Source organism: Dromiciops gliroides, chromosome 2 (genome assembly GCF_019393635.1).
Source record: "Dromiciops gliroides isolate mDroGli1 chromosome 2, mDroGli1.pri, whole genome shotgun sequence".
NCBI classification, from domain to species: Eukaryota; Metazoa; Chordata; class Mammalia; order Microbiotheria; family Microbiotheriidae; genus Dromiciops; species Dromiciops gliroides.
This window is the reverse complement of record NC_057862.1, coordinates 641,437,511-641,453,901: the sequence shown is the minus strand read 5'-3', so window position 1 is coordinate 641,453,901 and position 16,391 is coordinate 641,437,511. Positions and strand designations below refer to the sequence as shown.

At 40.9% G+C, this 16,391-nt stretch overlaps 1 protein-coding gene across 3 annotated transcripts in view; it reads right to left on the bottom strand.

Annotated features, from left to right (window-relative positions):
- KIAA0513 (KIAA0513 ortholog) overlaps positions 1-16,391 on the bottom strand; it is a 93,255-nt gene that overhangs the window by 25,453 nt on the left and 51,411 nt on the right. For all 3 annotated transcript variants that reach the window (XM_043981796.1, XM_043981797.1, XM_043981795.1), the window contains 4 exons: positions 7,256-7,741; positions 6,921-7,020; positions 6,593-6,666; positions 4,375-4,445 (listed from right to left, as the gene is read on the bottom strand). In XM_043981796.1, the coding sequence (XP_043837731.1) occupies positions 4,375-4,445; positions 6,593-6,666; positions 6,921-7,020; positions 7,256-7,584 (574 nt within the window). In that variant the 5' untranslated portion in view covers positions 7,585-7,741. The remainder of the gene's footprint in view (positions 1-4,374; positions 4,446-6,592; positions 6,667-6,920; positions 7,021-7,255; positions 7,742-16,391) is intronic.

Below are 16,391 nucleotides of genomic sequence, written 5' to 3'. Positions count from 1 at the left end.
GTGGTGACTGTAACGATTGGAATGACGCCACCTGCTGGATACTTACTGTAGAAGAGTTCTTGGCGGGAGGAAGTGACGCGGACTAGTGGGAGGAGGAAGGAAGAGACTGGCGCGGACTCTAGGGCTCTTTCCTGAGGACTCTGGCGGAGAAGGGAGCTAGAATGTGCTCTCCCTTTAATAGATAGGAATCTAGGCCTTTCTCTCTCTCTTTACCAAATTCTTATTCTCCTTAATAAATGCTTAAAAGTCTAACTCTTGCTAAAGCTTGTAATTGATTGGCGACCACTCATTAGATATTTTAGACAGACTAGCTAGAATTTTAGCCCTTAACAGATGGCTGACCACGAAGAGGAAAGCTAACCCTCAGTCTTCTTCTGATCTTCTGGTTGGGTAAGAAATTTCCCCTCCCTCTCCCTTTAACTGCTAAGTACTGGTGTACTGGCTGTGTTTTCCTTCAAATTTTTTCGAATGGACCTTTTAGACTCCCTAATTATCCTATTTTTGATTTTAGTCTGTTTAACCAGACAAATGGGAGATAAGATCATGTTAATGCTTTGTTTTTGTGGATTTTCTATTTTTCTTTTTATTTTTGTTAAAAGACCCAGCAACTTACTCACACAAGGAAATATCTCCCACTCTCCCAACCATGCTTTTTCAGAGAAACCTGAAGAGATTCCTGCAGCTTTTCCCAGTTCTAACACTAATTGTTGCTCTAATTTTGCATGCCTGGAGGCAATGACCCACCCTCTAGAAGCTTTTAATCCCTTAGCACCTGGAGGCAAAGTGGGGGAAGAGGAATCCAGGCCTGAGTTCAAAATCAAGTCTGATTCAAATTGCTCTGGTCCCTCCCCTCCTCTCCAGACCCCACCCTTTACTCCTCCCATGGCCAAGCCCATAGCTTCCCCTGCCTGGGAAGTCCAGAGATCTGATGCGCATGCTCAACTTTTTCTACCTGCATTTGCAGCTTCAGGCTCAGCCCTTCCCCGGCCTGGCTGTGCTTTTGAGACAATCTTAGAAAACTCTTTAAATTCCAGATATGCTCGTTTTGTTCATAATTTTGCTAACCTGCTTTTGTCTTTCATTAGTAATCTTATAAAGCATTTGTATGGTGAAAAGACTGACAGACAATATAGAGGGGTTAAAGAAGAAAAACTTAAGCTGAATAAGAATGACAATCATCAACATAGTTCAAGACTCTGCTTTTGCCATGGAAGGGTATATATTTTACAGAAATGTAGAAGTAAGCAGCAAGGTATTGATATGAGTATTGGGGATTTTGGATATCGGAATCAAGAGTGTTCTGAATTCACTCAGATTATTAACAGTATCAGTTCAGAGGTTACATAGGATTTCTATGCTATTACATATACATTTTGAAATTAATGGTATGGGTTTATTTTCATAGAGATTTTCATGCTTTTGAGGTTGTGTTTTATACTTAGTTTTTAAAACAAGGAGAATATTTGTAAAAGTTTTTTTATAGTCATGTGATCAAGTTTATATTTTATAATACTCTTATTAAGTTCATATTCATTTATATTTCCTTAGTTTGAATTTCATTGTCTTTTATTGTTCCATGTGTATTTTCTTCTATTCATTTGTCTATCTAATTTTGAAACATTGCAAGATGGTTTTGTTTTTATTATACAATGTTAATTCTAGGAGTATTGTGCTCCCATAGTCTGAGTTGTTTGTTTTTGTTATTTTTTTTTAACTGATTATTTGATCAAACTCTTTAAAGCATTTCCCTGGCAAATTGTTTGCCATGGCAAGTGTAAATTGATTCTAGAAGTATTATTTTTGATAAGCATATTCCAAAAAAAAAAAAAAAAGAGGGGAACATTTGTAAAAGTTGTCTTTGAGATTGTGTTGTGCTTTAACTTGTATTTAAATATGTTCAGATTTTTCAAAAAAGTAATTGTATACTAAGTTAAAAAAAGGGGTATCATTTGAAATTGTTGCATAATTATATATTGTGTTCTGAGTCAAGATGTATTCACATTTTTTGCAATCATTTATTATCCTCAATTTTTAAGTCCATATGAGACTTGGATTATGGGAACTTATCATTTAAGACATTAATTGCCTTTATTCTGAGTTATCAGATGTCAGTTGGCCAAGATGCCATCCAATCACAAGAGGAATACATGCAAGAGCAGACACTGAACTGTCACATGAGGGGAGACATGCATGAAGTCAAGGTATGGCCAAGGGAACGGCTTTTGACAAAAGTTGAGGTTGGATTCTCTTGGTTTAATATTTTATTTTATTTTTCCCCACAATATTGTACAGATGGCTGGAAGTATTGATCCCACCCATCTCACTTCTACACCTGGCTTCTATGCTCCCTCCTATATGCCTGATGCCATGGACATCTCAATCCCATGCATCTGATTAAGTCTGACTCAGTTTCTTCCAATATGTTCGGTGGCATGGACATATATTCCATCCACCTATTTTAAGCCTGGCATACTGTATGGGCAGTACATATTGCTCAAGTGTGGGAATGCTCATATCCCATCATTTCTCTGTTCTTTTATGGTAACACCCATAATTATCTCAGGTGTCATGATAAATACACTGTTGAATTTGGCCTTGATACCTGTTACCAATTATATTAGATTTTTTAAATTTCTCATAATGGCATGAGGATGATTAGGCAGATGATGCAAAAAGTGATGAAACAAAGATAAAAATTATTTTGAAAAATTAATATCACAGCAATTGTCTTCTCAATTACCCTCCATAAGGGGGGACTATAGTAATATTATAATTTTAAAGAATGTTTCAATTTTTGTTTTATTATATGTTTCATGTGTAAAAACCAAGATTCTGAATTCCCTTAGACATGTTTTTGAGAACTTTCATTGTTTGATTTGATTATTGACAAAGCTATTTTAAAGTTGTGTTAAGCTCAATTTTGTAGGAAATTTTCCTGGCTGATTACCAGCATCCACACATCAACCCCTGAAAAGACTTCCATTCCACGACTACACCTAGAGGACATCTGAGAAAAGACTTTCAGAGACTTTAAATGAACAGTTTTGATTTGTTGTTTTTTTTTTTCTCTTTCTGTTATAATATACACCATCTGTAACATGTATTCTCTGCAGAGGCCCTCCCTTTGCAAGACTAATGTCAAAGCGTCGGTTCATGAGGACAAAAAAAAAAAATCGCCCCTCTGGACAAAACTTTCCTCTCTTCCTTTTCTATATTGTTGTTCACATATTATTAGTTAGTAATAGTTATTATATTGTTTTTACTGTTCCGTCAAGGAAACATTTTGTTTCTTGAGGAACAACAGGGGGGACTGTAACGATTGGAATGACGCCACCTGCTGGATACTTACTGTAGAAGAGTTCTTGGCGGGAGGAAGTGACGCGGACTAGTGGGAGGAGGAAGGAAGAGACTGGCGCGGACTCTAGGGCTCTTTCCTGAGGACTCTGGCGGAGAAGGGAGCTAGAATGTGCTCTCCCTTTAATAGATAGGAATCTAGGCCTTTCTCTCTCTCTTTACCAAATTCTTATTCTCCTTAATAAATGCTTAAAAGTCTAACTCTTGCTAAAGCTTGTAATTGATTGGCGACCACTCATTAGATATTTTAGACAGACTAGCTAGAATTTTAGCCCTTAACATGACAAATGGTAGGACCCAATTTGGGGCTCAGGGAATTATGAAATCTGGCAACACAAATTCAGTTAGCCAGATCTCCATATTGGGGAATAACCTAGAGCTAAGTATTATGGTTATTATATGTCTACCACATTCTTATAATAAACTGTAAACTCCTTGAAGGCAGGGACTAGATTTTATATATTTTTGCATTCACCTCAAAGGAAGCATTTAGCATAAGGCTTTGTGCTTGGTGGGTGTTCAATAAGTGTGTAATGAATAAATGTATCACTTGATTAGAATGATCAAGCCTGAAGGGATCTTAGTCATCATCTAAGTCAAATTTCTATTTGATGGATGAGAAGCCTAAGGCCCAGAGACTGGAAACAACTTGTCCAACATCATACCAGGACTAGAACCCAGATCTCACTGTTAAATATTTTACAGTTGTGAAAATAGGTCTTTTCGGGTGGTGAAGTATACAGTAAAAAGAATGGGCTGAGAGTCAGGAGGCCAAGGTCCCAATCTTCATTTAGATGTGACCTTGGGAAAGTCACTTAACATTCTAATAGAATGTAAGCTTCTGTTGGGCAGGGTTTGCTGTGTATATTCAGTTCCTTGTGCACGATACATGCTTAATGTTGAATTGAAGGGAAGGAAACCCTTTGCCCTGAAGTCATCCTCAACCCCCAAATTTACCAGGCTTAGAAGAGCTCTCAATAAGTGTTCAAATGCCAAAGGAAATAAAACTAGATGACTTACCAATATGGTAGTACGTGAAACACATGGTCATTAGGTTCTTTGCTGGCCCAAAATCATCCATTTGATGACACCTAAAAGAAGAAAAAAGAACATTGGTCAGGGAATCCCTAGGCTACTTTATCTCGATCAGGGAAGTCCATAACCTGCTACAAACATGCTTTTGTCAACCCCCAAGGAGATTCTCTTAGAAAGTGGGCTCTTTGTGGCTCTTTGCCACAATTAGGTGTCCTTGTCAGGACAGAGGACCATCCTCAGAATACTTTTATCTAATCTTAGGGATGATCTAGCCCACCTTCCTCATTTTAAGAATGCAGGAAACTATAGTCCAGAGAGAAAAATGACTTGCCTAAGGTCACATGGGGAATAAGCAACAGAAGCAGGCTCTGAACCCACAAGAGCCAGCATGATATAGCTAACAGGACACTAAACTTGGAATTAGGAAGACACTTTACTAGCCACAAGATCTTAGGCAAGTCATATAACTTCTCTTTGCCTCCATTTCCCCATCAATAAAATATTGGACTAGTTAGACTAGATGTTCCTTGTAGGTCTGAATCTGATTCCTAAATTAAATAGGGCTAGAATAGGACTCAGAGGTTCAATGCAATAGCCTCATTTTACAGGTGAAGCCCAGAAAGGGTAAGTACTTGCTCAAAGGTCACACAGCTAGTTAATTGCTGGGGTGGGACTAGAACCCAAATCTCTTAATTTCCAGGCTCTCCTCTCCACCACCCTCAAGTCATCTGACAAAAGCTGACTGGGGTGAAAGCCTCCAGCAGAGACTAATTGATACTGGTGGAGAAAGATTCATGCCTGTCTGAGGTCACCAAATATCACTTTTAAAGCATCCATTTACTGGGAGGCTGGGCGGGTACCTAGTATAAAGCCCTTCACAACAGGAAATTGAGACAAATTCTAGGTCTTTGCTCAGGAAGAATGTCGCACAACTGCATATAATCACTACTTAGCCTGAGTGCTTCTCCTAGGAGAATTTACTCACACCCCAGCTGTTCCTAGCCTCTGATTTCCACTGTCAGGTAAAGATTTCTCATTCTGCTGCAGAGAAATGCTGATCTTGGCCACTCTGCTCAGGTAATTCTCCATTGATTAGAACAGTTGTTGTTCAGTCCTGTCTGACTCTTGGTAACCCTGTTTGGGGTTTTCTTGGCAAAGATAGTGGAGTGGTTTGCCATCTCCTTCTCCAACTCATTTTACAGATAAGGAGACTGAGGCAAAGAGGGTGAAGTGATTTGCCCAGGGTCACACAGCTAGTGAGTATCTGAGGCTGGATTTGAACTGGAGTCTTCTTGACTCCTTCAGAACAAGTCAATTGCTAACAGGGCAATGGAGAATTTATGATGGGCTGTTTCTTGGGCTTTAGACGCCATCTCTTTCCAAAAAAAAAAAAAAAAAAGCTAAAGTGGAACTATTAGGAGAATTAAGGTACTCTGTGGCTAGTAAAAGCAAAAATCCATAAAACACACATACATACACAAACCACAGCTGAAATTGTGAAAGCTTCCTGGCTTAGGACAGGACTTCAAATTGAGGGCAATTTGTGAAATAGTGAGAAAGAGGAATACCCCAGAGTTCCTGATTTTGTCCCTTATTCACATTTTCCCCCCAGAGATTTATTTTGGGATGTAAATAGAGGAGTATTTTCAGTATCATATGGGTACTGTTATTTGGTACTTGGTGTCCCAAAAGTCTTAGTGAAGTCTTATTCATTCTTTTTTTTTTTTTTTGTGGGGCAATGGGGGTTAAGTGACTTGCCCAGGGTCACACAGCTAGTAAGTGTCAAGTGTCTGAGGTTGGATTTGAACTCAGGTACTCCTGAATACAAGGCCAGTGCTTTATCCACTGTGCCACCTAGCCGCCCCCTTAGTGCAGTCTTAAGCCTTAAGAGCATTTTTTTTAAAAAGGCACTAAGACTTTGGGTACACCATGTAGCTTTGCAGAAATTTCTCCTTTTCTTGTCCAGTATAAGGCATCACGCCATCTCCATCTTTGCAGATGAGTTTAATGGTGGCAATGACCCAGCTCTTCAGTTGAAAGAGCCAAGAGTAGAATGTATATCTGGATTCCCTTAGTAGGGTGCACCATTAATAACCAGCAGCCTCCCAAAAGCTGACATAAGGCAGACCAGAGGGTGGAGCAGAGGGAAGGGGCATTGGACGAGATCTCCAGGCTAAAATCTTAGACCAGCTGCCCAACTTACTCAAACAGCACCACCGCGAAGGACTGCACCAGACGGTAGAAAGTCGGCTCAGAGACACACTTGGAATTGCAGCGCTGTCCGGGAAAAAGGCCAAAGAGAGGCAGAGATCAGTCTCCTCCTTATAACCAGAGGGCCAGGCTGCTGAGCAGCCAGACTCAAAAGATCATTGTTAAGAGGATCTCCATCAGCACCAACCTCATGGCTCCCTCCTGCCTGCCTGTGGCAGTGGGGACGAGCCATCCCATCAAACCCAATGATGCTGGCAGCCTCTTTCAAGATTCATCATCCCCTCTTCCCTTGCATCCCTTCCCCTAACTCTGATCCTCACCTGTGCACTCACGTATCGGGCAAACCACTCCCGACCTTTCCCATTTTCACTGCTGCAGAACTCTCCGAACTTGGCTTTCTCTTCTTGGTCTAAGTCTTCTCTGCAAGAAGAAAAGGCAGATAAGTCAAGGTTAGGCCTCTAAATAAGAGGGAGGCTCCCACAAACCCTGGCTGCTGGGCTACCTTCATTGTGCAATCTTACCCAAAAGAACAAAGGTATTCAATATAGGAAAGGAAGTGACTTACCCAAGGTCACACAGTGAGCTAAGAGTAGTGCCAGAAATCCACCCTTTAATGCAGAATTCTACACTGCCCCACAATATTTTTATCACTTACCCTCCAGAGAAGATCTTTTCAACATAGTTCCGCATAAATTCCCGGAGTCCCACAGACTCCTCGTCCTTGGCTGACTCCGTACTCTGGTTGGAAGAGAAGGACTCATTGGATGAGGAGCGGTGATAATGGTCCCAGGTCGGGTGGGTTGGGGACTCCCCCATATCATTCTCACTGTCTGCCGACTCGGTGGTGTCACTCTCTGACGCCCCATCACCAAGGGAGCTGCTTCCATCCCTGGGTTTTGAAGGAGGTGATTCGGAGGGGGCCAGGGTGGATGGCTCGCTGTCAAAATCTATCAGAGATGCCACAGCAGCATCAGGAGCTTCCATGATTCAGGCAGGATGCTGAGAGGATGACCGAGGAGTAGCTGGACTTGTCAGGGGACAATGAGCATCAATGAGACAGCTGAAGGTACCAGAGTCACCTGCGGTATGCTGGCTACAAAGCCCAGGACCCACAGGGCAGCTCCATGGAGTCCTAAGGCATCTAGAAGGAGAACACACAAATACACAAATCAGATCACCATCTCCATCACTACCGGTAATTCTCGATTGGCAGAAACTCAAAGATTCCAAGGCAAAAACATACTCTAAGGAAAAGCAATCCCAGACATGCAGACTCTGAGGGCATCAGAACACCATTCCCTATTGTACGTGTTATAGTAAAAAGTTAGGATTCCGGAGTTTTCTAAGTGCTCCCTCTGGATGTGCTGACCCATGGGGACTACAGACATAAAAAGAACAAACTAATGGGTTGTACATAGAGTGGTGCAGACAGGCATGGGATCCCACGTAAAACAGCAGAATGGAATAGAGGAAAGGGGACTCGACTTGCATCAAAACAGCTGAGTTTGAACCCCGGCCATAGCACTCTGTAGCTGTGTGACCTTGAGAATTTCACTTTACTCCTCTGAGGGTGAGTTTCATCATTTATAAAAAGGTGACAATCACTACCTTCCTCACGAGGATGCTGCTGAGAGGACTTAGCAAGGTAGCTTAGTGCAGTGGATAGAGTGTTGGACTTGGGAGACAGGAAGAATTGAGTTTGAACCTTGCTTTAAACTCTTACTAGCTGTGTGACCCTGGACAAGTCATATAAGCTCTCTGTGCCTCAGTTTCCTCACCTGTAAAATGAATAGTATATATTATAAATATATTTATATACTTATATCTATGTATAAATTATAAATATATTTATAGGCTTATCTAGAAATATAGATAATATGTTATAAATATATTTATATAATTATATATAAATGTATATATTGTATATATTTACATGCTTACATATAAATATAGATAAAACATTGTAAATATATTTATATACTAATATATAATATAACTATATTTATATAGTTAAATATAAATGTATATATAAATAAACATTATATATACATGTATTTATGAATAAACTACTTACCTCACAGAGATGTTGTCACCAACAAATGGTTTTTGCTTCTTCATAAGGATATCCCCTCTCCTTGTACCCTTTATCCCCTTCTCTTTTCTCCTCTGAGACCCTGACCTTTGAGTCATCCTCTGTCTAATCTCTAATCTCTCCCCATCTATTGACTCCTTTCCTGCAGTTTACAAACATGCCCATGTCTCCCTGTTCCTTTAAAAGACAAAAAATAAAAATAAAAAACTTCATTCCTGTTCCCCTGAGCCTGTCATCCCCTCAAACTATCATTCTGTTTGTCTTTGCCTTCACAACCAAACTTCTTAAAAAGAAAATCCATCTACCTTTGTTGCCTCCGTTTCCTCTCTCTCACTTATCAACCCATAACAATCTGGCTCCCACCCTCACCACTCAACTGAGACTGTTCTCCCTAAGGTTACCACTGAGTGCTTAATTGCCAGCTCCAACAACCTTTTCTCCGTGTTCTTCTGCCATAACCTCTCTGCAGCCTATAACACTAGTGACCAACTCTTCCTTCCAGGTATTCTCTTTTCCCTGAATTTTCATAAAACTGCTCTCTCCTAGTTTTTCTGTCTAATTTCTCCTCATCTCCTTTACTGGATCATCATCAATGTCTCACCCATTAACTCACCCACTAGGGGCAGCTAGGTGCTCCAGTGGATAGAGCATTGGCCTGGAGTTGGGAAGACCTGAGTTCGAATCCAGCCTCAGACACTCACTCAATTTGCCTTAGCTTCTTCAGCTGTTAAATGGGAATAATGATAGCACCTCCCTCTCAGGGTTGTTGTGAGGATCAAATGAGATAATATTTGTAAAGCATCTGGCACAGTGCCTGGCGCATAGTAAGAGCTATATAAATAATAGCTATCACCATCACCATTATCATTAACTTTGGATGTCCCCCATGGCTTTTCATGGGTCTTTTTCTCTCTACCTTTTGAGAAGGTCAATTCCCATTGGTTCAATCATCTCTTTGCAGAGGGCTCCCAAATCTATACATCCAGCTCTCTTCTGAATTCTACTGCCACATCATCCCCACCAATCAATCAATCAGCAAGCATTTACTTAGCTTACTATGTTTCAGGTACCATACTAAGTACTAAGGATACAAAAGAGGCATTAAACATCTGTTGGACATGTCCGATTAGATTGTAGGTATCCCAGACTCAAGATATTCAAAACAGAATTTGTTGCTTTTCCCAAAAAACTCACCCCTTTCCCTAACTCCCCTATTTCTGTTGAGGGCACCACCTTTCCTGTTTGCAGCCTTGGAGTGATCATTTGACCTTTCCCCTTCCTTCACTACCCATATCCAATCTGTTGCCAGGCCTTGTCCATTCTCACTCTGCAATATCTCCACTCACTCTCACCGCATATCATCTCTTGCTGCAATCTCTCCACTCACGCAGTAACTACACCACTAGCTCATGCCTCATAACTTATCTTCTTGCCTCACATCTCTTTCCTCTCCAGTCCATTCCCCTCCCAGCTGCCAAATGATACTCCTATAGTACAGAGTTTGCCATGTCACTTCCTCGATCATGAAGCACTTAGTAATGCCCTATTACTGCTAAGAGAAGATATAAATGTCTTGGTTTACTATGCCACTATATCTCCAACCTATCTTTCTAGACTTGATATTTTTCCCCTCTTCTTTTTGTTGTTCAATCGTTCAGTCTCACCTAACTCTCCGTCCTGCCCAGGATTTAAAAAAAAATCCCTACTCCTCTATGTGGCAACATAGCATGGTGAATAAAAAGCCAGCATTGAAGCCAGAAAGACCTGGATTCAAATCCAGCCTCTGAAATATACCCCAAATGGGATCATGAAGGATGATTCCAGGATTCAGCTTTCTAGCTAAAGAAAGGAGATTTCTCAGGCAACTTGAACCTTAAGGATGACCTTGAGAATAATCCTAAGGCTCAAAATTTTGGAAATAAGACCTTCTAGAAGAGAGGGAAAAAATTTTCCTACCTGGGTTCTTCTTGGAAAAAAATGATTTCCCATATGATCCCTGGAGCTAAAGGAACAGTTAGGAGTTTAAGTCATGTAACAGAGGGGAGAAGAGAGGACATGGGCTGCAAGAGATTGAGACCTTGTTCCTCTTCTCCCTTCCTACAGTGAGTTATTTGGACAACATATATCTAATGGGAAGGGCATTGCTTGTTTAATTGTATTTAATTCTATTGCCTTATAAAAGAAATCTTATCCATACTATGATACCACAAAAGAACTAGTGATTCACTGAATATCAGCATGTTGTCCAATTGAGTTCAGATCCCTTCTAAGAGAAAGTTATGGACTACTAGGAGTAACTTTTTTATTTTTGTTTTTTAAGTATCAGCTTAAAGACTTCTGAGAATCCCTTGTACTTTCTGCAATTTACATTGCTGTCCTCTACCTGGTAAATGTTTGTTACCCTGAATGCTTATATTGGAGCTGGGAACCTGTTACCCACGTTTATGGTCATTTAGACACAAGCAGTATCTAAACTATATTTGGAGACTTCCCCAGAGCAAATGCCAGCCAAAAAGAGAAAATGGCCTTCTGAAGTCAGCCTCCCAATATCGAACAAAGTCTTAAGCTTAGTTTTTAGCAGCCGTCTCTCTCAAACTGCTTTGCATTTACTCTATATTGACTCATCTGTCCTTGTTGTCTCCCTTCACCTCCAGTAGAATTTTTTTTTTGTCTTTGTATACCTATCACCTAGAAACAATACCTTGCACATTTGTTGTTGTTCAATCATGTCTGACTATTTATACCACCATTTGGCGTGTTCCTTTTTTTTTTTTTTTCAGCATGGCATGTTCTTAAAAAAGATACTGGGGGCAGCTAGATGGTGCAGTGGATAGAGCACTGGCCCAGAAGTCAGGAGGACCTGAGTTCAAATCCAGCCTCAGACACTTAACACTTACTAGCTGTGTGACCCTAGGCAAGTCGCTTAACCCCAATTGCCTCACTAAAACAAACAAACAAACAAACAAAAATGATACTGGAGTGGCTTGTCATTTCCTTCTCCAGCTCGTTTTAAAGATGAGGAAAATGAGGCAAACAGGGTTATGTGACTTGCCCAGGGTCACACAGCTAGTAAGTGTCTGAGGCTAGATTTGAACTCAGGAAGATGAGTCTTCCTGATTCCAGGTCCAGCACTCTGTGCACTATGGCACCACCTAGCTGCCCCTACTTTGTACATAGTAGGTTGTTAATAAATGCTTATCGGATGAACACAAAGACATACAATCTCTCTGCTGCAGAATAAGACAGCCATGTCCTTTTGTGAAGTTGGGAGCTAGGAAACACCAGGTCTTACTTATCTCTGTAACTATCTCCCTCTCCTACAACACCCGATGGGTCTGATAGGCCCTCAAAAACTGATGATCCAACCTCTACCCTAACTCCATCATTTCCCATGTCTGGCCTTCATTTTCTTCTTGAAAAGTGATACAAATCCAGAGCCAGATGACTTTTTCTTGGCTGCATTTAAGGTTCTTTCTTAGGCCTAGGCAACTGTGACCAGGACCAAGGTCTCTCTGAGCTTCAGTTGCCCCCAGTGGTATCAAAGCACACTTCTAGCCCTGCCGTCCTCCATTCTAAGGGCCCTTTCTACACAATATTTTTTTTTTTTACCAAATACTTTGAATCTACAAACTCTACTCTTGCCCCATCCCTTCCCAATAGGCAGGAGGGATTGGATCACAGTTCTGTGTAATAATTCTATTGCTATAGGCCTCCTGTAGCAATGTTCCCCCAGCCTCATTTCCTGGTATTCTCCTCTCCTCTTTCCTCACCCATGCACTACTGCAGGGTTCTCTAAATTGTGGCATCCTGGGTGGGAAATATTGCATACCAGATTGCTTGATCCGCAATTGCTCAGCCACATCCCCAAGGAGGTTTGTTCATCAGAAGCCAATCTGCTGTAACTCTGATTTTTCTTACCACTACCGAGCAGCCAGAGTCCCAAGCTCTCTCCCCCCTCCCACCCCTATCACGGCTGGCCTGCCCTAGAGACTCAGGCTGGGGCCATGGTGATCACCAAGGGAAGGATTGCCTGTCCTTCTCTACATTCATTAACCACAGCGTCCAGCCATGAGCCGCAGGACTGAGTGATAGCCCCACTCTGTTCTTCAGTGTTCCCAAGGACAAAAGGGTATGTCCCCCAAAGGAACAAAGTATTTGTATATGCTAAGCTGTACACACACATAAGTCATATTTATACTGTCCCTTACAAAATGTTCTTCAGTGTTCCCAGAGGACTGATGATGAAACATGCTACCCAACTCCTGCTGGAAAGGTCATGGGCTCAAAGTGCAGAAAGAGACCTTTTGGGGCATAGCCACCATGTCCATTCACTATTCTTGCCTATGCTTATTTGCTATAATTAATAGTAATGGCATCTATATACTGCTTTGAGGTTTATCATTATTTATTAATATTACCTCATTTTAGCCTCGTAACAAGCCCAAGAGGTCGTTGCTATTATTACCCCATTTTACAATTGAGGAAACTGAGGCAGAATTAAGTGGTTAGCTAGGTGGCACAATGGATAGAGCACCAGGCCTGCAGTCAGGAAGACCCGAGTTCAAATCTAGCCTCAGCTAAATTTACTAGCTGTTTGTGCCTCAGCAAATCACTTCATCCTGTTTGCCTCAGTTTCCTCATCGGTAAAATGAGCTGAAAGATGGGGGCAGCTAGGTGGTGCAGTGGATAAAGCGCTGGTCCTGGATTCAGGAGGACCTGAGTTCAAATCCAGCCTCAGACACTTGACACTTACTAGCTGTGTGACCCTGGGCAAGTCACTTAGCCCTCACTGCTCTGCTCCACCCCCCCCCCAAAAAAAAGAGCTGAAGAAGGAAATGGCAAACCGCTCCAGTATCAGTCAGACATGACTGAAATGACTGAACAACAACAAACTGACATCAACTGAAAAATAAAATGAAGCCATTTAAAAAAATAAAAAAGAGCTTAAGTAACCTGCCCAAGGTAACATAGCTATTAAGTTCTGAAGTTGAATATGAACTCAGGCCTTCCTGTCCCTTGGGCCATACTGTTCCACCTAGCTGACTATTGATTTTTTAATTGGGAGGAGAGTAATTGAGGATGAGAATAAGGATAGGGGAAGGATGTCAATAACACCAATCATGTATGTAACGAGCTTTGTTATATATGTAACACTAAGCAAAACCAAAAAAGGTGGGGCAGTTCATATGGGGGGGTAGGAATCTAGGTATTTTAGGTGGTCACAAACTCAATAAAAATTGTTAACTAATATAGCAAACACAATCTTATATTAAAGGTGGAAGGGACTATACACATTTAGGAGTCTAAACCTTTTTTTAAATGCACGGAAAAGCATATAGAAGGAAGCCCAACCAAGAAAGATTTTAAGAGTAATGTATAGAATTTGTTACTCTTTTAAATGAACAATATGAAACAGAGCTTTGGGATTTCATATAGAATGCTCTTATGTTCTGTTTTTACACAAGGTGTCCAAAAAGTCTTAGTGCAATTTTAAGCTATCTTATTTGATCTTCATAACCACCTTGGAAAGTAGGCGGTATTATTATCACCATTTTACAATTGAAGAAACTGAGGCAAACAAAGTTGGTTTGGTTTTTTTTTTTGCCCAGAGACGCACAAGCTAGTGTCCTGAATTCAGGTCTTCCTGGTTCCAGGTCCAGAGCTCTATCACTGTCCTATCAGCTGTCTTTTAATAAAGGTACTTACTTAATCAATACTTGCGACTTCTCCTCACAAGGCATCATACAAATGGGAACCAGGTTTGTTTGTATTGTTTCCCTTCAGTAAACCCATGAATTTATCAACTTTGAGGTAAACAGCATGGTATTATGGGAAAAATAATGAAAAATGATAAGGTAGTCAGTCAACAAGCATTTATTAAGTACCTACTATGTGCCAGGTACTGTCAGGATCTCATTTGAACCTCACAACAACCCTGAGAAGGAGGAAAAATGGGATGTTATCATTCCCCTCTTCAAAGACAGGGAAATTCAAACTCAAAAACCTAAATGACTGGCCCAGGGTCACAAAGCTCATGAAGTCCCAAAGGTGGGATTTCAATTCTGGTCTTCCAAAGTCCAAGACCAGGATGTGTTTGTTGTCTTCTCCCGTAAGAGCGGACTGGAAATACCTGGATTTTGTTCCTGACTCTAAGGCCCAGAAGGATGAAGTAACTTGCCCAACTAGTTGCATATCGAGGAAGGGACAAATTCCTTCTTGGTAAAATTGAGGAGGGGGATCAAATCCAAGGATCTCTAAGATCTTGGACATTCTGTGATTCTGTCAAATAGCCGCTCGTGGGGGCAGCACCTGTGTCTGTGTCTTGGTTTCCTCATCTGTAAAATGGAGATTATAGTAGCACTGACCTCCCAGGGTTATTGTGAGGGTAAAATGAAAGAGCATTTGTTAAGCACTTCACAAATCTTAAAAGCCCCATAAAAATGCCCTCTATGTCTAGATGGTGCAGTGGATAGAGCAAAGGCACTAGAGTCAGGAAGTCCTGAGTTCAAATCCTGACTCAGATACTTCCTAGCTGTCTGACTCTAGACAAGTCACTTAACTTCCGTTTGCCTCAGTTTTCTCTACTGTAAAACAAGGGTAATAATAGGGGTAGCTAGGTGGCGCAGTGGATAAAGCACTGGCCCTGGATTCAGGAGTACCTGAGTTCAAATCTGGCCTCAGACACTTGACACTTATTAGCTGTGTGACCCTGGATAAGTCACTTAACCCTCATTGCCCCACAAAAAATAAAATAAAATAATAGCACCTACCACCCAGGGTGGTTATGGGGTTCAAATAAGCTTAGCACTATATAAATGTTAGCTTTTATTATTTTATTATTGTTGCATTAGTATTAACAACATCTGTTTATTGAGTTGGCAATCACTTTAAAATCCCAGATCTTTTTCCTTATGAACTATCAAAGCGGGTCTTCTCATCCTGCTCTCATGACACTTTATTTTTTAATCATTTATTTTTATTGAATTCCATCTGTTTTACAGTAAAAATGGGAGAAATGCACCCACTCCTTGACCGAGTAATCTCACTTTTAGGTCTATACCCTAAGAAGGTTAGTGTCAAAGAACAAAGTACCCATCTGTGGTACAATGTGAATAGCAACACTATTTGGAACACCCTCCAACACTGGAAATTATGTGCCCAGTGATAGAGGAATGTCTAAAAAAAAAATGGTGGCGCATCAGTGTGATGGAATATTAATGATTGTGCTGTAAGGAACAATAAAGATGAAGAGTACAAAGAAATACGGGAAGACATGAAAGAGGCTGTGAAAAGAGAGGAAACAAAAGAACAGTCTCCAAAATGACTTCAGTTTGAGTAAATGAAGATAACATCAGATTGCAGCAAAACTCACGGTGGACAGTGCTCATCCATGTCAGAGTGGAGGCCCATGATCTTTGTCTCTTTCATCAATAGGTAAATGACATAAGGGGATGGCGGCATGTACAGTAATTGAAACTATGTGTGAGATGTCATGTGAAAGGCAGACAGGACGCATGAGAGAACAAGAGACGAGCCAGTCTTATAATGAGAATGAGAGATATAAGATGGACAACCCAAGTGCTACAAAATATTATAAGTCATAGAAAGGAGCAGCTAGGTGGCACAGTGGATAAAACACCAGCCCTGGATTCAGGAGGACCTGAGTTCAAATCCAGCCTCAGACACTTGACACTTACTA